The sequence below is a fragment of the Xenopus laevis genome, chromosome 8L, assembly GCF_017654675.1.
Source record: "Xenopus laevis strain J_2021 chromosome 8L, Xenopus_laevis_v10.1, whole genome shotgun sequence".
In the NCBI taxonomy this organism is placed as follows: Eukaryota; Metazoa; Chordata; class Amphibia; order Anura; family Pipidae; genus Xenopus; species Xenopus laevis.
In genome coordinates, this window is record NC_054385.1 from 44,048,008 (window position 1) to 44,070,110 (window position 22,103).

Consider the following 22,103-nt stretch of genomic DNA (forward strand, 5'->3'; position numbering starts at 1 on the left):
CCAGTACACAGAGATCTCTACCTGGCCCCTGCGCGCCCACTCCCTGCCTCCAGGTCCTCCTGTTTCCCAGGTTTCCTATGACCATAGAGTCTGCTTTCTCTATAATTAAACCACAAAGGGGCAAATTTACTAAAGGGTGAAGTGACTAACGCAGGCAAAAGTTTGCCAGCACAACGTAATTTTGTTACTTCGACGATTTACTAACAGTGGCTGGCATAACTTTGCTAGTGAAGGAGATAGACTTCGCTCCCTAATGCCTGGCAAATTTGCACTCTGGCGAATGGACGTAACTACGAATTCACTAAGATGCGGATTTTACTAAACATTACCTCTTGCTCCAGACTTGCCTTCGCCACCTCAGACCAGGCGAAGTGCAATAGAGTAGATAGGACTTCCTCAATAATAATTGAAAACGCCAGGGTGATAGGCTTCAAAAGAGCGTAAATTTTTTTTGGGGTAACAGGCTTCCCCCCTACATTTCCTAACATATGGCACATAAACTATACACTGGGCTCATGTGTAGTTTCGAGTATAGGAGAAATAGGCAAGCACTTCCGGACGCCGCTTCAAATAGGTAAAATTCAACTTTTATTTCAAATGCATTAAAACCATAATGTCCTGACGCGTTTCGTATCTATGCGATACGTAATCATAGGCATAATATTTTATTTTGTTAAGGTTTCCTTGTGTTGTGTAATGTATTTGCTGCAACATTGAACTTTAACTTCCCGCCGTATGCAAATTAGGCAATGCTAGCGCAACTTCGCTTTCGCTTGGTGCAGTAACGCTAGCGCAACTTTGCCAGCATTTGGCACCCTGGACGCAACTTCGGATTTTAGTGAATTATCGTTGTCCTGGTGAATCTACGCCTGGCGAAGTGTTGCGATGTGAGTGAAGCTGTTGCTGGCGAATTTTCGGAGGTTAGTGAACTGTGGAGTGTGGGATAAACCTGGAATACCTGGAAGAAACTCATGCAGACATGGGGAGAACATATATACCTTAAAATATACCACAAAGTGCCCTAAGTGCACAGAGATACCTATGTCCTGCTGCATACATAAACGCTCTACAATCTGTTCCACCCAATAATTAATACAAAGAGTTGAAAACTTTGGTGCAACATAACAACTGACAAGGTGCATTGTGCAAAATGCAAAAACAGGTACATAATTTGTACCTTACCTGTAGCCCAGCAACACCAGGGTTTCATTTTTAAAGCAACATCAATCAACAACACTTTTCTTTAGGTCTCTAGGGTTAGTAACCCAATGGATGCAAAAGAATGCTAATTTTGTGTCATATGTATGGAGCTGGGAATATTGAACACACAATGGGGCTCATTTATAAACACTGGGTAAATTTGCACCTGGGCAGTAACCCATGACAACCAATGAAATGTTTGCTTTCATTGTTCAACAAAAAAAGTTACTCGCTGATTGGTTGCTATGGGTTACTTGCCCAGTGGTTATAAATGACCCCCCAGTGTTTCTAGATGATGATGATGACTGGGTTAGTGTTGGTCAGCAAGATTGTTTTTGATGAATATTTTTGCAGCTTGGGCCCCCAGGTGTACTGCCAAACAGTCTCCTGTAGGTTGCTCCCTGACTCCTTCTGTGTCTGAATGTTGCTCACATGTAAAAAAAAGTTTGGGGACCCCTGCTATAGGGAATTATCATTTGCTCAACTTAAACTCAAATTGTACTGGGCTACATATCCATGCATACATGGTTATCAAGGTTAATGCATACTGAGAGTTATAGTCCAGAAACATCTGGGCTGCATGTTTTAAGCACTGTCACTCAATTTGTTTGTGCAACATTTAAAGGTCTGTGTGACCCAGTGAAAGTGATTAAAGTGTTTTGTAACATTTTTAAAGAAAGCTGGCTAAGCATTCAATTTTTACTATTTTAGTTAAATGTGTTGTACTGTGAAAGTAAGAATGCTTTTCATACTAAGAGTGATTTCTTGCTGAATAATGTACAGTACTTAGCATAAGGGCTATTTGTGCTTTGTATGATCCAAGAGAATGCTATTCCTCCCTGGTCAGCAGTAGCAAATAGAAAACCATCTCCTAGACCAAAGCAATCCTATGAAAGAATGGACCTGCAGTGCCAAACTAATAGCCAGCATGTAGAGTTCCACAGTTCAAGGAGCCAAAAGGGTAGGTCTGAATGCCAGATACTGACTTTCAGTTGGTCACAGGGCTTATCAGGACTGGTTCTGTCACAATCATGGATATACAGTGACAGGCTTTGGTGTCTCTGTTTGGGCAACAGTCCACAGTGCGAGTGCAGGGTCCAGCATGCATTGCCAGTGATTCTAATATGAACAAAGTGTTCCAGCAGTAAATGTTACTAATTTGCAATTGTGATCCCCCCTCCGGATTGGCACCCAGATTGCTTGCTGTTTCTGGATAATATTAAAATAAAGCTGATTTATTATATTATTCAAATTGGCTTCTGGTGTCTAATACAATCATCCACATGTCATCACACACACACACACTATTATGGAATTGCATATTCATTCCTTTATATGCCTTTATATGCCACAGAGGTTTACAAAATGTTATGGCTTGTTTCGCCTTGTTTTTCCCCTGGGACTCATTTTTTAAGTAGTTTACATTTACCATCTAGCTAGTTAGCTATCTATTTCTCTCTCTCTGTGGGGCAAATTCACTAAGCGCCGAAGCGCCGAACACTAGCGTTACTTCGCTAGCGTTTGGCATTTTCGTTACTGCGCAAATTCACTAACGAACGCTGGCGTAGATTCGCTAGTGTTACTTCGCACCCTTACGCCTGTCGAATTTTCGCTACGGACGTAACTACGCAAATTCACTAACGAGTGCAGTGTACTGAACGCTACCTTTTACGCTAGACTTCCTTCGCCACCTCAGACCAGGCGAAGCGCAACAGAGTAGATAGGGATTGCTTCAAAAAAAGTCAAAATTTTTTCTAAGTCCCAAAAAACGCTGGAGTGTTTTCTACATTATGGGTGACAGGCTGAAAAAGATCGAACATTTTTTTGGGGCTCCCCTCCTCCCCCCCTACATTTCCTGACTCATGGCAACTTACCTATACAGTGGGCACATGTGTAGGGCAAAATAAAATTTTTATTTGGTGTTTTGAAGGTTTGCCAGGCATTTGTAGTGATTCTACGTATTCCTCCATTGAAATTTGAATTTGGCGCTGTATGCAAATTAACCATCGCTAGCGTAACTTCGCTTCGCTTAGCGAATCAACGCTAGCGCAACTTCGCAACCTTAAGCTACCCCTGAGCGCAACTTCGGATTTTAGTGACTTTGCGAAGCGCTGGCGAAACTACGCCTGGCGAAGTGTGGCGAAGTGCGGCGAAGTTACGCCTGGCGCAACTACGAATCTTAGTGAATTTGCCCCTGTGTGTCTAACTTAGCTCACTCTCCTTCTCTATCCTATATCATCTTTTTCCAGTTTATCTATAACATTTATTCAGGTAAACTATACAATTATGCCTGAAATTTCTCTGGAAGTAAAAGGGGAACTCATACAACAGACGAGTGCATCTGCAATAAAACATACATCCAAGAGCAGCCCACTGGTGACAGGTAACATCATATAAGTTGTGCTAAAATGGGCACAGATTTTATTGATGCTATTTACTGTATTTAAGTGTTTGTTGCATCCAATCAGGCTCCTTTCACTTCTGTATAATTGTACCAAGCACCATTGAATATGTCCTTCTGCTGTAAGACTGAGCACCCAGTGACACTGTGGAACCCTGGAAATACTGCCCCCTCAACACACTTTTGTCATTTAAACACAAGCACCTGGAAGTGATGGAATCATGACTTGGAAAAAAATCACAACCCAGCTCAGCAATACCACAATGAATGGAATTTTTGCACACACAGAATAGCAGGTAAAAATAGTTATCTGCATCTGAATATTGAATTGTTCTGCTTTCCAAAATTACTTATTTTTTCAGCATTATCACCATTGTGCAAAAATAGCTAACTTTGCCAAAACTTGAAAGATGTTATGAAAGAGCATTAACTAGTAGCTTGAACTGTAAAAGTTGAATTTAAAAGGCACAAGCCCACTCCCTAAACCAAAGATCAGTAGTGCTTACTCCAGATTGTGTAGGATTTAGGACAGGTCAGGGGTGTAAACAGTTCTACACACTAGGAATCATTTCCCAGTGTGTAGGATTTATCTCCTAGAAGACAATAAACCTACCCGTTTTCAAAAGCCCATGCATACACATAGAAGACCACTTAGACACCTTGCTGGTTGTGTCTGGGTCAGAACCGAGCTTAATACCTCAGCAATGGAATCCAGCAATGCTTCCAGCTCACCTCCAACAGAGATAATGGAAAGTTGCTGCCTCAGCCATCCATGTATGCTGGAAGTTGCAGTCAAAGACACAGTGCTTTGATGCTGATGTGGATTCACATATTGCTAGTAATACAATTTTACACCAGAAAATTACTGCCTTGCTTTTTTTATCATGTATGTACATTTGTTGCACGTTTTTCATGGCATATAGATTTCACATGTGGAAAACATGATGACTGCAGTTAAATCAAGCCCTGAAATACTAAACATGTGTGATGCCAGTGGAAGTGATTACAGGTTATCACGGAAAGATAAAAGCATTTGTTACCTGTTAGGGAGGTGGGATAGATCCAGTGCACAGACACATTCTTACATACATCAAATATTTTGGAATTCTTCATAAATTCTTTGTCTTCTATGGGTTTCTCTCCAGGGATCCAAACCATTGACTGCTCATAAATAGTTGTGGTGATCTCACTTCCCTATAACATGATAATATGTTAAACTTTAGTACCTAATCATTAGTGTTTGATTCACTATGTAACAAATGTTTTGGTTTAATGATACAACAAAGGAGAAGCAATTTAAACGTTTATTGACTAGCCTGTGGTACTGAAGAGAAGGAAAGGCCTCCTAGTGAGGTACATGTGAGTAACTGCTGTTTATGCGGACTGTCAACCTTATCAAACATTTTTTTGAGTCAGGGGAGTGGGGGTCCCATAAAATTCCATTATATATTAGAAACATCACAGTGCCATAGTTATCAATGAATGTTCCCCCGGTTTTTTAGAGTATCATCAGCTCATATATATTAATTTATATAGGCTACAGTGAAGGACGCGGTGATACTACATGTCACAGTAACTGCACTGTAAGAAACGTAAAATTAAAATCTTAATTCCTTTTTAAAAAAAGGTAGATTCAGTTGACAAACAGAAAACCATTTCTTTTTTATACTCTTATGTCTTTCCTCACAATTTATTTATTTCATCTTCCCTCCAGATTTATCTTCTTGAGCTGGAAACCTCCAAACACATTTCCTTCTCTTAGGTGACTACATGTGCTCTTATGTTTGTCCCCTTCCTCATGGCAATCCCTTTTTTATACCCATCATCAGCTGTTCTCTGACTTCTTAAATGCCTTCTTCCCCCATCAGTATAAATGGACCCACCAGTCCTTAAATAGCTGAATTGATCCATCTTACCCATCCTATGACCTTGGTGTCTTCAAACTCCCCCTGACCCATACTCTTTTCATTGACATTTCCCCATTTGCTAACTCCCTCAGTAGCCTCCTTTGTACTATTTGCAGTCCAGTTTCCAGTTATGAAACTACAAACCAAAGTCAGTGGACAAGCAGAGATTGAAGTCTTCTGCCCATACTTTATCCATGTTTATAGCACAAGGATTTAAGCATCCTCCACGACAGGTAAGAATACTCAACAAGAAGGAGGCTGGTATAGAGCAGCAATAAAAAGATGACCATGCTAGTGATGTGTAGGTTGCAGCTAGTGATGTGACCCATGAGTTGACCATTGGTTGAGGAGTTCGAATTGAGATTTGGTCAACAATTGCAAGTTAGGGTCAGGTGAAGTTCAAACAGGGGAAGTACACTCCTCCACTGCTTCTTAAGATTCCCTGTCTTGGAACCAGAGGTGTGCACGAAAGAAGCTTACAGAGTGAGAAGGCATAGTTTGTCAGGAGTCCTACAATGGCAACATTTTTCCTGAACTGCACATCACTAGACTAAAACTAAAATACCTGGAACAAAAACAGAATCCAGGATCAGAATTTGAATACCCAAGATCTTTGACAAAGGCACTGAACTACTCTCCTACACACATCTATCTGACGGCCCCTGAAGAACAATCAATCAGGAAAGTAATACAACAGCCCACTGTCTTTAGCCTAAAAATAAGAACAGACTTCGGTGTACAGTGCCAAGCTATAGGTTCAGACCATGGTTGGACCACAATACTGGCAAAGAACCCAGACAGCCCTGTGGAAAGTTTCTAATTACCCACATCTGTGGGATGCCATTCAGTCTCCCTACATTATTTCTCCTCTGCTTTTATTTATCTTTTTGTGTCTAAACATCAGGATAGAATGTTGACTCATTACTGTAGCATGTATTAACTCTTGTTATATAATCAATATAATATTAGAAAGGTTTATAAAAAATCATATACATAGCAACATACAATTAAAATTCTAAAATGCCTTAAGCCATAATTATACTGATAATTTATATTTAATTATACTATAGGATTTAGGCAAAGCAAGACACAGTATGGTGTGTCAGCATCTGATACCATATGTCCAGCAAAGTGATTCAGAGTACATTTACAGCATCCTACTCAAACCTTGCCAGAGAACATTAAGTGTCATGGGTCGGTTCCAAGAGACATGGGAATCCTTGAATTAATACCAGTTGGCATCCATTCTATTGCTTCAACTCTAATTGGGTGTTAACCATTTTTTAAAGAACAACCTTATTGCATTGTCTGCTTCTACAATGTATTCGTTTATATATAATTCAAACTAATTACGTGCCTGCCCCAATTAGTTTTTATGAAAAATTAGACAACACTGTTGATTTATCAAATGTTATTTCATTAAAGGACTTGAACAAGAGTGGGAATACACTAATACATGGAGAAGAGAAGACTACCCAGAGAATAATTGTCACGTATGATTTCCCAAACCCAGAACAGACTCAGCACCAGAACAGGTGCCGGTCATGGCTCATGCTTTCGCCTATAACAGCAGCCTTTTGCTTCGGAGAAGCCCTCTGCTACTCGGATGCCACCAGGTCTTAAAGGAACCAGAAGGGTAGTCAAGGACACAGGCTGGGGTCAAAGTACAAAGTCAGGATCCAGAAGAATAGTCACTAACTGGCTCTACAGGGGGACCCCAGACCCCTAGGATTATTAGGAAATTTAGCATGAAATTGACGTATAAGTCGATCAGCCTGAACATCAGAGGCAGGATCCCAAGAAATCTCCTTAGGACCATGACCTTTCCAGTGTACCAGATATTGTAATATACCTGTAATGGAAATCGGAACTCACATCCAAAATGGCGTCCAAGATGGCGACTCCCTGTCTCTCCATGCAGATCCTGCTGGTCACAGCTCTGTGACGCCAGCGCCTTCCCACCTGCCGATTGGTCGCCGGTGTCAGAATGTGCGCTGGCGTCAGAACGCCAGCGTCGGGGCGCCAGCATTAGCGTCATGATGTCATTGTGTCCAAACTTTTGGCTCCAAGTCTGGCCTATTTAAAGCAGCCTGGACACTGCAAACATTGCCCAAGTATAGGTTTCTCTTTGTGTTTCCTAGGTATGATTATTGCTTTTATTCACTGATTCCTGTGTACCGACCTTGCCTGTTTAAACATATTGACCCTTCTCTGCCTGGATTGAACTGTTGCCTGGACTTTTGAATACTCTCTTGCCTAAACCTTCTGTTACCTCGAACCCTGGTCTATTACCTGCCTCTTCCTTGGTCCGCACTCCAACTGTGCCTTCGGGCCCTTACAATACCTCTGGAAAGGTGAGACTCTACTACCTCGGTACAAAAAATTCATGTTGAACTTCAACAGAAATAGGAGAAGGAGGATAATTTCAAACAGTTCTGGCAGACTTTAAGAAATAAAACACGAAAAGAGTTAGAAATTTTGAGTTCAGGAGAAAGTTATAAATGGACAGTGTTGGGATGAATGATTTTCAGATTCCAGAAAATTGACCAATGAATTTGGGTCCTAGCTTGGTGGAATTTCAAAGGAATGTTCTTGGAAGACAACTAGTCTCTATCACCAATCAGAGGTTCTATTTTTGGCAGCTACAACAGAAGATAATGAATATTAAATCTTTTGCCAAATCTTAGAAAAGTTCATAGCAGGAACACCCGAGGAATGACCAGAAAATTAAAAGGCTCTAGGATGGTAGCCAAAAACAATAAAGAATGGAGACTCTCCAGTGGACAAATGAGTAGCATTATTGAAACTCAACTCAGCCCATGGAAGAAAATCTGCCCATTGTGATTGATACTGGAGACCTAACACCTGAGGTACTGCTCCAGTGACTGATTTGTGAGGAGAAAGACAAATCAGTGTCCAAAAGTGAACAAAAGGTCTGGCAGAATCTTAAAACAAACTGAACCCCCTATCAGAAACAATGTTCAATGGAGCCCCATGAAACTTAAATATATTGGATAGGAAGAGATTAGCAAGAGACAGCAGAGGGGATGGTGAAAAGGGGAATACAATGGGACATTTTACTAAATCGGTCCACTCAAGCCCAGATTTGTGGAGAGGCTACCAAGGCCCGGGCCTAGGACGGCAGAATTTTAGGGGGCGGCATGCTGCCCAAACACACCCACATTTGTTCAAAAACACTGGGGATGAGCAGGTGATACAATCGTTTTTTAAATATCCTGTGCGCCAATCCCCATTGTTCCAGTGGGCAAATAAAAGGGAGGGGATGGGGGTGACGAACAACAGCGGGCCTAGGGGCGCCTGGTATGAAAATCCGGCCCTGGGTCCACTACCACCCAAATAATATTAGCAACAAACCAATGCATTTTGTGCCCCAAAACCAGGGCACTTCCTCAACTCTGAGGAAGTGCCTGGTTTTTGGGGCACGAAACGCATTTGTTTGCTGCACACCCACCACTACTTTACCACCGTGTACTGTTTTAATAAAGCCTCTATTTGATATCACCACTTTGGCCTCCCGTGGATAAGTCTGTCAGCTCTGCGAGCAGGCAATATTTCCGTCTAACAAAGAACAAAGAATCTGTTACACTAGAATGGTGTTGTGTGTGTGTCATGATCTATCCTGAACTATGGGCAAAATTAAGTTCCTATACCTCATATTTATAAGATTCTTATACACAACCAATGTTACCAGAGGGCTCAGATATGCTTTACTCTGTCAGTCACAAAAGGCTGGGGCAGAGTAATCTTCCAATAGCCTAAAGTACAACTGTCAGAGTGACTGACAGAAGCAGGTTTCCATATCAAAGCCCTCCAAGCCGAGGGGGGGGGGTTGAGAAAATAATAATTTGTTCCTCCTTTGGTTGTGGATACTTATAATATGAAGGAAGGCACAGCATATAAAGGTATGTTTCGCATCTGTGTCACTTTAACATTTATCTTTAAAGTCATAATTCTTTTGGCTTCCATGGGGCGTAGTAGCAAAGTATAAAAAATACTCATGTACATGTCCAAAGTACAGTAAGAGCAGCACTACTTCAGTTCAGCGCATGGGCGCTCTGCTGCATTAACTTCAGAGACACTTAACTCTTCATCAAATATTTGGCTTTATTGTGGCAAACAGTGCGAAAAGGTGGCAATGACGGTGCAACACAGTCTATGCGTTTTGTGCCCACACCAACGGGACTTTTTCAGAACTTCAGAAACATACAGAGTACCTATAATGTACAACATACTCTACATGTAAGATAAATATATGCTGCACGTGATTGAAGGTTCTTTTGAATTCAAGGTATCTATAAAGTGAAACCATTCAATTTGAGTTCAAACGGAATGTCTTGAAATAGACTAAATTGTACAATGTTTGACAATGGAATAATCCTTTTCTCTAAAGAAAGAAAATTAGAATCTACTTTAAATATTATATTTTGTATTTCTTCTCTCAAGTCAACAATAAAGATATTTCTTAGGGAGGCATTTATGGGGTTCTCTGTTCCCTTGGTTTCTAAAAAATGTGTAATTGCCTTCAGCATAAAACATTTTGATGCAATAATATTATTTATTTTTTCATACTTTCCAGATGGTTTAGAGACTCCAACACCAGTCTCCCTTCTTTATTGCTTTAATGACATTCATACAATCCTGTGTGTGGCACACATTTCTGGACAATCAGCTCTATGCATTTTTATTGCACAGACAAATGAAGTTAAAAAGATGTCCCTATTTTCACAAACTCTTTATGCCTACCTCAAGCTCTACAAACTCTGTTTCAGCAATTTCTGGGATTTCTTTAATCTGTGTCTTGATGAAGCACTTTTGCAGACCAGCAAAGAAGATTCCTGTAATGCCCTGAAAATCATAAGAAAATTAACATATAATACCACTATATGAAAAATAATTATTAAAACATCCACTACAGTTAGGTTGCCTGTGTGTAGACATCCTGTTTGGTTTTAGTAGTATATATATATATATATATACACACAATAATAATCTTCAGGCATAAAACAGGGCAAAAAATCTTTAATAGGACATACTTAAGTCTAACGCTTTAGGCTTAAGTATATCCGAATAAAGATTTTTTAGTTTTTGTAATCATTTGGGCTCCTTTTTTCACGAAACAGTAGATCTTTTGTTTTGTTTTTTGTTTGATCCCACTTAACTATGTGGCCCTTGGACTGGGGGCTTCTCTGGAATGAGATCACTGTTTATAACTTCTTTGATTTCATGGAACATGAACTTTGGAATCTACACTGAATTCTGGACTATTGTCTAACAAGTAAAACTACACACCACAGCAACATAGTAAAACAGGGTAAAGTTGCTAAAATTATAAAAGGAATGGAAACTGTGCAGCAATATCATTTATCAATTCAATGTATTTGTTGTTTTTTTTAGAAATGGATCAAAGCAATTTTCCAAAAGCAAATCAAATAGCTTGCAATAACTCAAACTGTTTTCAATCAAATTCCTATTTCAATATTTTAACAGACATGCTATTGAGAAGCTCAAATGCTGATGATTCATGTTGCTGTGGTGTTATATATATATATATAATTTATAACTTTTATTCAATTTGGTAGCCTGATATAGTGCGGCTTCTTGTATAATTTGCTGATATATAAAAGCAAATGGTTCCCTGTGACCCTGACAGTTACAGAGCAGATTGTAGGGGCCTAACAGCCAGACAGGGAATGTTTTAGAGACCCAAACCCTTGATCAGTTGCTGTACCACCTTATCTGTCATATACTAAAATCAAAATGTTTTTCCTTTTTCTGAAGTACAGCAATACACTACTTGTGATGGCTTTGTTAATCCTCATTCTTAGCGATAAGCTCATGATTCTCCGTGAGTCCCAAATCACATTTATGTTACAGGTATAGGATCTATTGTATCTAGGACTTTGGGTTTGCCAGATAATGGATTTTCTGTAATATGGATCACCATACCTTAAAGGGGTTGTTCATCTTCAAACAACTAGTTGTTTTCAGATAGACCAATATAGTATAAAGAATTGGCAGCACTCCCAGGCCTTGCATAAAACCGCCTTTATTCTTACATATATAGCAGCAGCTGCTATATATGTAAGAATAAAGGCGGTTTTATGCAAGGCCTGGGATTGCTGCCAATTCTTTATACTATATTGTGCAAAACATGTGTAGGTGAACACATGGAGTGGTGTGCACCCATCTGAAAAAGATAAGGACAATTGAGGAGCTGGGCTAACGAAGAAAGTTTTCGGATAGATCGCCAGAAATAACAACTTTTTCCAATTACTTTTTATTTTCTATGTGTCACAGTTTTTTAATATTTAAGTGTAAAGTGTAATTTTTCACCTTCTGAAGCAGCTCTGGGAGGGGGGGGGGGTCGCTGACCCTGTGAACTGTTTTAAATTGATACATTTAGTTGATACATTCCTTATCTTTGTCCCTGCTGAGCAGAATCTCTGGGTTTCATTACAGGCAGCTGTTAGAATTGATACAATAGTTGCTCATACTCCAGAGATGCTGCTAAAAAATGTATCAACTCAATGTAGCAAAATTGAAACAGTTTAGAGTCTGTGCCTGAATTACTGAGCTGCCAGACTCAAACACCAGAGTCAGGAACATTTAACTGTAAATTTAGATTTTGAAAAAACAGTAAAAAATAAATAATGGAAGGTAATGGAAGGAAAAAAGTCTTTATTTCTGGGGAACAATCTGAAAACAACTGAACTGAAAAAAAAGTGTTTGGAAGGTGCACAACCCCTTTAAGTATGCTAAAAATCATTTAAACTTTAAATACACCCAGTAGGATTGTTTTGCCTCCAACACAGATTTTTGCAGCTTAGTTACCGTAACATTAATGTACAAGGTACTGTTTTACAGAGAGAAAATAAATACAACAAATGCTGAATTATTTGCTTAAATGGATTCTATGGGAAATGGATTTCCCATAAATCAGAGGTTTCTGAATAACAGGTTTCCAGATAAGGGATTCCATTATTTTTCATAAACATGGTTCACATTCCATACCGTTATATATGTGTGTATATATATATATATATATATATATATATATATATATATATATATATATATTACATTAAACTACTTATTACTCCGTAATGTCTGTTGCATGAAGGATTCTATCCTAAAAGTAGACAAACCTGCAGTGTTTTATGCAAAGATGGAATTAAAATATCTATATACAGGTCAGCTGATCAATTATAAAGTCAGCCAGAGACGATCCCGGGGCTTCTGATGCCCCCCGTTGTTCTGTGCTTAAAACTTTAGCGTTGGAGTGTGTAAAGGGGGGCCGCATCAGCTACTGCAGCGAGCAGAGCCAAATTTCCATTTTAAAAAACATTACATGTTATATGTTTATGTTAATGTTACCAGAGGAAGCTATTTGCCGCCCTAGTGGCTGCAGGCAAGGTTCTCAGTTCTGAAGGTTCTCAGTGGCTGCCTAAAGATGTTATTTAGTCTGGTGAGCCACACAATATTCAAATAATATTGACCAATTAGCCTGGACAATGGCCTGCAGACAAAATGACCATAAGGAGGAGCTGCCATTCTTCATATCTAAAACTGGTGATAAGACATTATAGCTCAAGTGGGGATGCAAGAACCTGCCACTGGCATGGATGTGATTGAACAGATTATAGGCCAAAATTGACTGAACTGTCCAAGTTTATATGGTCACATTTAGGCTATTCCACAAGACTTTATTTGTGCAAAGGGGTTGTCGTCATACTGATATCACCAAGGATCAGCCATTCAAGTTGAGTGATGAGTGAATGGAAAGTATTCTTGCCATGCTTTGATCTGATTAGCATCTGCATCTGTAATGCATTATACTCTATAGGTGCCCTCCTCATTAATTAATTGTCCCTTAGCCCACAAATATGTATGAGGGTGCAGTAAATTTGATACATAATTTGGAGCAAAGATGCAATGAGGATTGAACTTTACTGCAGATCCTGGATACTAAATACAACAATTAACGTAATGGCATAATTTATATGTATTTTAATACTAGATATACACAACTTCTGCTTTGAGCCACAATACAGATCTGTGTGAAGTCATAGCAGTGTATAATAAACTTTCACATGGTTTCCCTGTAAAGGGGGCATATACTTTCTATATCGGTGTTGCTCCATCCAGATTTTGCTGAACTGCCAGTATTTTCTTGTGTATTATCAAGGGTTAAACTATTGTAGGAGCTGAAGGCCAGAAACCATAGAGATGGATTCTTAAAGCACCACTCCACAATAAAAACGTTTCCAAGTCGCCCAGGGACAGTAGACCAAAGTGATGCAAATGATCCTCCAAAGAGAATTCTGCCATCTCTATTTAAACTTGACCAATAGTATTAATTACATTTTAATCAAGATGTAACACTATACCAGTTTTGAAAGATTTTGGTGTAATATTGGTAGTGCACATTTACACCATAATCATAGTATGATAACAACATGAGTGCTAATATAGAAGACTTCTATCTGTACAGAAGACTTCATCTGTAATTAGGCTTCAGATATCTTCTTCAGCGAGGTAGGGGCACCTAAGAGTAAATTTTAGGGAAGGTATATATCCTTTAAATACATTTACAAAAGGTTAATATTCTACTTTGTTATAAGAAGAAAAAATGACTTGTATGTTTTTCTATCGATTTTTACATATCTTGAAAGTCATTGATAAAAGTAATTTATCAAGTGGACAAATCGATAATTTCCCTACAGGAAAATAAACATATTAAGTTCTCAGAATACTAACATGTTTGAAGTCATGGATTTCAATAGCTTCTTCTGTGCCATTTTCAGTTCGAAAGGTTTCAGTTTTTTTAACTGGATCAATTTCCATCAGTAGTGTCGTCTTTTCCCCATTACCAAAGAATTTGTATTCAACATCGTAGACCTATTGGAACAAAAAAAAGAGAGAAACAAAAAGTAATGGAGGACAGTAATGTTTTATGGTACCCATTTTGAAATGCAGTTTCCGACGAGGCAGTAATGGCATACGAGGTTTGATTCTCTTTTTATATTCCAGATTAGCTCTGGCTTTCAGCAAGTCATTAGAAAAATGGTGTATAAATTAATGAATGTGCGAAATGTATTTCAAATTAACTACATTATCTGCTGTAAATTATCTCACAGCTAAATCTGCTATGTTTTCTCACTAGGTGTACATTACATCAGTTTATATATCTATTCAGTAATTGTATAGCTTGTTAAGGGGCCCCTTTTAAAGGGGAAGATTATATATATAAATATATATATATATATATATATATATATATATATATTTATAAATATTTTTAATTTCTAAAAGAACTATTGGATCTATAATTCCTAAAATGTTATAATTCAGATGCGTTTCATTTATTACAGTTACCGTATGTAATATCTTATCCAGAAAGCTCTTGGGAAGGCCATCTCCCATACAGTTTACATTAAGTGATTTATTCAAATTCAAACAAAATAGTCTTTATTGGAGGCAAAACAACCTTACTGGCACTTTTAATATAATCCTATGATTAAGTGTCCTTGGGTGACACGAAAAGCATAAGGCTTTTATTTTTATACAAAATAAATATTTTTTGTATTATTTAAATTTTGGGCTCCTGGATTCTATTATTTTTACTTTTGGTGTTCCGGAGTGGTGCCTGCCTACAATCGAATTTCTGTGGGTTTATTTAATGTTTCAATGATTTTTATCACACTTAGGGCGTTATTTATTATTCTCCAAATATTCGAAATTCAAAATCATTCATGGTTAATTGACAAAAAAAAACTACGAATTTTACGGAATTTATTAAAACCTTATGGTCTTAAAAGTCAGAAAATCCGGCATCTAAAAGCTCTTCAGGTCCTGTATAAGTCAATGGGGAAGGTCCCAGTGTCTGCGCTGCTGTCTGTACTGATATCCAACAATTTCGGCGATTTTGGAATAAAAAGTCCGAAAACTCAGAAAAATTTGTAGTATTTACGGAAAAGTATGAAAAATTCGTACTTTTTGGGCAAAGCAAAGTTATCGGATTTTTGCCCTTTTTTAATGATAAATAAGATTCATTCAGTTGGAGTTGATTGGATTTTTATGTTAGAAATACAGACCTTGATAAATAACTCCATTAATGTATGGTGATCCAAATTTATGGAAATATCCCTTATATGAAAACCCCCAGGACCCAGGCATTCTGCATAACATTTACCTGTAATAAAAACGTCAATTTAGCAAACAAGTGCAATTTCCATGCTTGGGGTTATCATCCTGCTGAAACAGGAAAGGGCACCCCAAACTGTTGCCACAAAGTAGGAAGTACAGAATTGTCCAAAACTGATGTTGTGGCACCTGTGTTTGCAATGATGAACGTGGCTCCAATAATTATAAGAGGTTCTCCACATACTTTTGGCCATATTGTGTTCTCATTATTCTTGTTCTAAACAGCCTGTTTGATATTACTCTCTGAAGGGCAGATTCCATACTTATACAACAACCCCCCCTGCTCTTTCCTATGGTTGGCCTCCTGCATTGTTTCTTTTTCATTCATCTGGTCCTAAATCATTTTTTTATTCAAACAAGCCCAGCAATTCTTAAAGTTGTAACAGCTTTGGTCATCATTTGTGCACGGATCTCATTGACAAGCAATATGCTACATCAATATATAACCTTTCCTTCCTTTCCTTAGTGTTTCAGAGCAGCAGGGAGCATCTTTCTTACAGAATATTCTCCAGCATCTGTAATGCGCCAACCCAGTGAAATCCAAACTAGGTGCAAGTTCATGTCACTATCTAGAAATCTCACAAGCCTCTGAAAAGTGTAATTATAAAATAGTACTCCTAGCAGATGTTCAATATGTGTTCTCCTGCCAGGAACATACTGTAATGACAACAAAGTATTCATCTAAAGAGACTTGCAGTATACCTAACTGAGTTCAAAAAAAATCTCTTTTCAAAGGAGGGCGAGTGGGTAGTTGTTTTAAAATAATGGATTTTTGGCAGCTGTTTTTATTTGCTTTTAAATCTCCAAGTTCAGAAGCAACATGAATAGGGATGTAGGAATTGTGCTGCTTTATTATGTTTTCTAGCAATGAGTTGTGCTATGACTGCTGAATCTGCACTTTTATCTTTCAGTTTTCTGATGGCAGTGTTAGCATTGAGTAGGTTAAGGTGCTATTCACATGCTCTCATTCATTCCATAATCAGCTAAGCCGTATACATGAAAAGAGACATACATGCACACAATAACCAAGTTAATTATTTTACTTGCACCCTGCACAACTACTAGATTTTGTCGAGATGTTTTCATGACAATACAATTCATTATAAATTAAATAACCGTGATAAATTGAAATGCTTACATCCAATATAGTGGACAATATAGCAAAGCTAAGAGATACTGTATGTATTCAAGGCAAGTGGGGCTTTAGAATGACTACATGAACTAATTGTCTTAATTGGCCTTAACTGGGATTTGCTCCAGAACCTATATATATATATATATATATATATATATATATAAATATATATATATATAGCATATATTTATCTGGATAAATGTGGGTAGTTACTGTATATGGGACATTGATAAGCCAAGAGGAGCATGAAGAACTGATAATTTCTTAAAAAAGTCCCTGCCTCCTTTGCATTATATTGCTTACTACTAAGACCAGCAGGGGAGATTGAGCAGCATTCATTTAATTTTGGGAGACAAGAGCAACGATTCTTGATTCTTGCAATGATATTTACTGTTCTGGAGCCAGTCTAGAGAAGTGTAAGGTTCAAGTACTAAACTGATCTCGAAATTTCTAAATGAATTAAGTGATTAATTAAATGGCATATAAACATTGTTAATCAGTCATACTGTACTCAAATTGTCCTGGACTATAAGTTCCAGCTAGTGATCAGAAAATCTGCCCTGTTTTGCTTCACAGAAAAGTTTGTGAAACTGCTGAAACATTTGTGAAAGTCTATGGGCAACTTTTTTGTTGTGGTGACTTTTTTGTAGCAAATTATATTAGAGTCTATGGTGACTTTTTTTTCCCAGTGCCTTTTTTTAGCAAAATATATATAAGACTATTTTTCTCACTCCAAATTGCCAATGGGTGTTTTTTGGCACTCAAATGCAGTAATGTCACTGGGTGGTTTTTCCCAGTTTTTTTTCTCACTCCAAATGCATTGAAGGGAATGGGCTTTTTCTCTTGCTTTTTTCTCAACCATTTTTTTGTTGCAGTTTCACAAAAAAATCCGCCATTAGCAAAATGCAGAGTTTCACAACAAATCCATGTGTGGCCCAAACATGTGCTCATCATTAGTTTCAACACATTACAAATAAGTGATTAAACCATGGTCGGATAACTAGGCACACAGTGGGAAGGTTTTATAAAGGGTTTAAATTCAGATTATCTGTACGTTTGCTATTCAGACAATAATGAATAAAAACAGAAACACTAAGGGCCCTATTGGAAGCTGTTGAAAAAATGTTTCAGATGTTTTTAAATCTTTCTATATTGCTGCCAGTGTTTCATTTCCAACACTTTTTACACAGGTTTGTTGCATTATTTTGACTGGTTTAAATCCATTTATAAAGAATTTGGAAGGATTGTTATATTAAAATTCCAATGAAATTTGTGCTCTAATCCAGACTGGCAAAATCTCTTTATTTCCTATAAGTGCATGGAAAATGTGGTTTGAGGGAAAATCAACATTTTCCTACATGTTAAAGAATGTGTCATGGTCATCTAAATACTAAAAGTGTATAAATGTGTTATTTGCTCTATGGATCACTTTCCCTCGGTTTCAGCAATTTGTAAACGATAAATCTATCTTGTAGGAAGCTACTGAAATAGAATTCAATTGTGTTTTAGGTTTTGTTATATAGGACGCACCTTTAGTTCTGACTGTAACTATGTAACTATGTAAACCTTTTGTAAACCTGTTCTCTCTAAAGTTGGTAAGAATTACCCAGCATATCAAGGGTTAAAGCATGATGGCAGCTGAAGCCCAGCAACCATAGAGATTAATTCTTTAACATGACTACATAATAAATATTTTTTTAAGTAGAACATTTGAAGCAGAAATACCCTTCATTAGAACCCAGTCTGCTCTTTTTACCCTCAACTCTATCTTCTTGGTTTCACAAGATGTTTGGTGAAACATTTATATCTAAATCTGAACATCTAAACATCCTTATATCTGCCCTTCTTGGATTGCAGGGTTATATCAGCCAGCAATAATTGCATGATAATTCCCCTGTGCCAAATAATAAGGTGATGAAAGCACTGATATGGAAAATTCTTATCTCCTTTAATAGGGGGTTTGCACCTTTCCTAAAACTGACACCTGTGCTCCTATTCATTCTCCAAAGCTGAGGTGTTCAGAGACAGAAAATAATTGTTTAATTCCTTAATTCAGCAATAATTCAAGTGTAAATTATGCAGGAAGGATTCTAATTGGATGATACCCTTGAGCCATTTGAGTCAGGGATGTGAAGTGTTCTATATGGTTGCCGGACTACAGTTTTCATCATGCTTTAGACAAAACTATTTTTTTTTGCTGGACTCATGGGGCAAATTCACTAAAATGCGAAGTTGCGCTCAGGGAGGCGAACGAGCGTAGTTGCGCTAGCGTCAATTTGTCAAGCAAACAGAAGTTACGGTGGCGATGCCTAATTTGCATACGGCGCCAAGTTAAAGTACAATGGACGTATATGTAGCACCAAATACATTACACTACACAAGCTGGGAAAGCTTCATAAAATAAAATAGAGTTGTTATTTTGCCCTATACATGTGCCCAGTGTATAGTTTAGGTGCCATATGTTAGGAAATGTAGGGGGGAAATAGGTAACGTTCAGTAAAATGCGCAAGTTGAATTAGCATAGTTACGTCCCATTCGCCATAGCGCAACTTCGCCTGGCGTAAGGGTGCGAAGTAGCGCTAGAGTAGGTCCACTTCGCTAGCGAATTTACGCCAGCGCCCATTAGTGAATTGGCAAAGTTACGAAATGACGTCACGCTGGCGATTTTACTGGTTTTAGAGGTTCTTGAAACTATAACTAAACACAAACTCAAAAACTACGAATGTCATGGAATTTAGTAAAAGATCTAAATGAAAAAAGTACGAATGGATAATAATAATGCACTACAATATACGAGTACCTCTAAAAAATTAGACGATTCCTAGAAGCAAAAAAAAAAAAAATCCAAAACCTCTAAAAGTCCAAATTCATTTAAAACTGTTCAAAAGGTTCAGTGCAGCTCCCATTGACTTCTATAGGACCTTGACAACTTTTACCTGGCAAAGTTTAGTACTAGTGGTTTTAGTGGTTTTTACACTTAATAAATCTCGGATTTTTAGAGGTTTTTTAAAAAAATAGGAAAACCACAAATTTTTAGAGAATTTTGAAAAAAATCGAAATTCAATTCTTAGTTAATTAGCCCCTTAGCCAGGGGTGCTTCACCAATGAGGCAAGTTGAGGAAACCTTTGTAATATGTTAAAGTATGCTGGGTAAGTGGTTGAGTATCAGTGATGCAACCCATTTTAAAGCTAGATAATGTGCTGGAGGAAATTCAACCTAGCTGCACAACACACATATTTCTATTCAAGCTAAGAATCAAACATGTACATACATGGTCTTCTTAATTCATAATGTAGAAAAGACAGCTAGATAATGTTTTTGAGCCAAATACCGTATCATGTAAAAAACAGTGGAGGCTCCCTGGAAATAAAGGCAGTGTTGCTCAATATAAATCTGATTATGTAGTGAGTACCGCTACCTAAACACAAATCCCGTTCCAAGTGGAATCACTACATTGTAGGCCCTTGTGTCATTATCACTCAAGATAATGCATTACAGGAGACTTATTGCTATTACGACTGTAAGTGCACCAGACATTACAGCAAATTTCATGTTGAATCAATACCATCGGCAACATGCATGGAGACAAGAGAAAAGGCTGAATCTTATCCATAAAATTATTCAGTGGGCTAATCTGAAATTCATTGTTACCGGGCCTGTTGAAAAGCTACATTTATATTCAAACCCACTGCTCATCATATTAGAATTTATTGGAAAATGAATCTATCTTCCTCACTTCTTAAAAAAAAAAAAAATCTCTATTGCATTCGCTTGCCTAATGAGGACCTCAAAGAAAATTCATGACTTACTTATCTCTGAGGAGTGACAGTCTCATTAAAAAAAAATCAAAACATGAAGATTTAAATCCAACAAGACATTTATTTATTGCTGCTAGATCTTTTCCATTTAATATATTTATTCTTTTCATTTGTGAACAAAAATATATATATAGTGTAGGTTATTGGAACCTTTTTTTTGTTACCAAAAAAAATCCATTCCCTGACCTTCTGCTAGAGAGAAGGTTAATAAAATTATTTTAAAAACTCATTCAATAACCAAAGATTTATTCTGAGATATTCATTTGTGGAATTAGATCATCTATAGGCTCAGTAGTGCTGCCGTAAAGATAGATAAGAGAATTCTAGATAAAATGAACACAATATTTGGCCCTTGCTGAAACGAAGCTCCCATGAGGCTTTCTTGTCCAAGTTGGACTTACATAGTAACATAGTAAGTTAGGTTAAAAAAAAAAAAACATATCCATGAAGTTCAACCTTTTAAGTCTGTATACAACCTGCCTAACTGCTAGTTAATCCAGAGGAAGGAAAATAAACATCTGTAGTCTCTCCAATTTGCCTCGGAGGGGGAAACATTCCTTTCTGACTTCTATATGGCAATCGGACCAGTCCCATGATCAACGTTTACTATGAACTGCCTTTTATAATCCTGTATTCCTTCATTTGCTAAAAAGCCATCCAACCCCTTCTGCCAGTACCACCGATTCTGGGAGAAAATTCAACATCTTCACTGCTCTCACTGTAACAACCCTTTCCGACTTGTGCTGTAGTTCTCGCCCTTATGATTTGCAGTAGAAAGGCACTGTAAAACATGATGTAAAATAAATATATCAACTTGTAAAGCCGTGCATGTACATATAAGTTGGGTGGATGTTCCAGACTGATATCTTTGTTTCATGGATATTGCTTGGGCATGTTTGAAAATGTTATCTTCCAGGGCACCATATTGGCCAGTGTGTGGTGCATCAGCAGATGATGAAGTGCAGAGGAGGCACAGCTTCTCTTGCTATATCTGTAGAAATAAGTCAAATCAACTGGACTTGCTCTGTCTTTCTTGAGAAAGCCAGTCGGATGACTGGTGAAACGTCTTCAAGAAAAACACATTGAGTCCAGTTGATTTGACTTATTTATACAGATACTGTATACCATGACCTTGATGAATGAGGATCTTCACAAGCAGCTTCTCTTGCTCTTCCAGTTATTTGGGTTGGCAGTCTGAATGAAAGGATTAATCGGAAGGTGGTCATACACTTGGCCAATTATCTGTGTAATCAGCCCTCAGGCCAATTGGTGAGATTCAGGAGAGTATCAGTCAGCTTATAGCCACCTTGAGCTTTATGTCATTGTATACTAATAAGTGGTGAACATGGTGAATGGGTCTGATAGTCCTGTAGGCATGGCCAGGACTAATCAATTTACAGCTTTGTCGAATATGTTG

The 22,103-nt window shown here is 37.9% G+C and overlaps 1 protein-coding gene across 1 annotated transcript in view; it reads right to left on the reverse strand.

Moving 5' to 3' along the window:
• Positions 1–22,103, reverse strand: part of tnmd.L (tenomodulin L homeolog) — a 70,053-nt gene that overhangs the window by 19,673 nt on the left and 28,277 nt on the right. The window contains exons 3-5 of the mRNA XM_018229877.2: positions 14,287–14,427; positions 10,273–10,374; positions 4,642–4,795 (exon numbers count right to left, since the gene is read on the reverse strand). Coding sequence (XP_018085366.1) covers positions 4,642–4,795; positions 10,273–10,374; positions 14,287–14,427 — 397 coding nt within the window. The remainder of the gene's footprint in view (positions 1–4,641; positions 4,796–10,272; positions 10,375–14,286; positions 14,428–22,103) is intronic.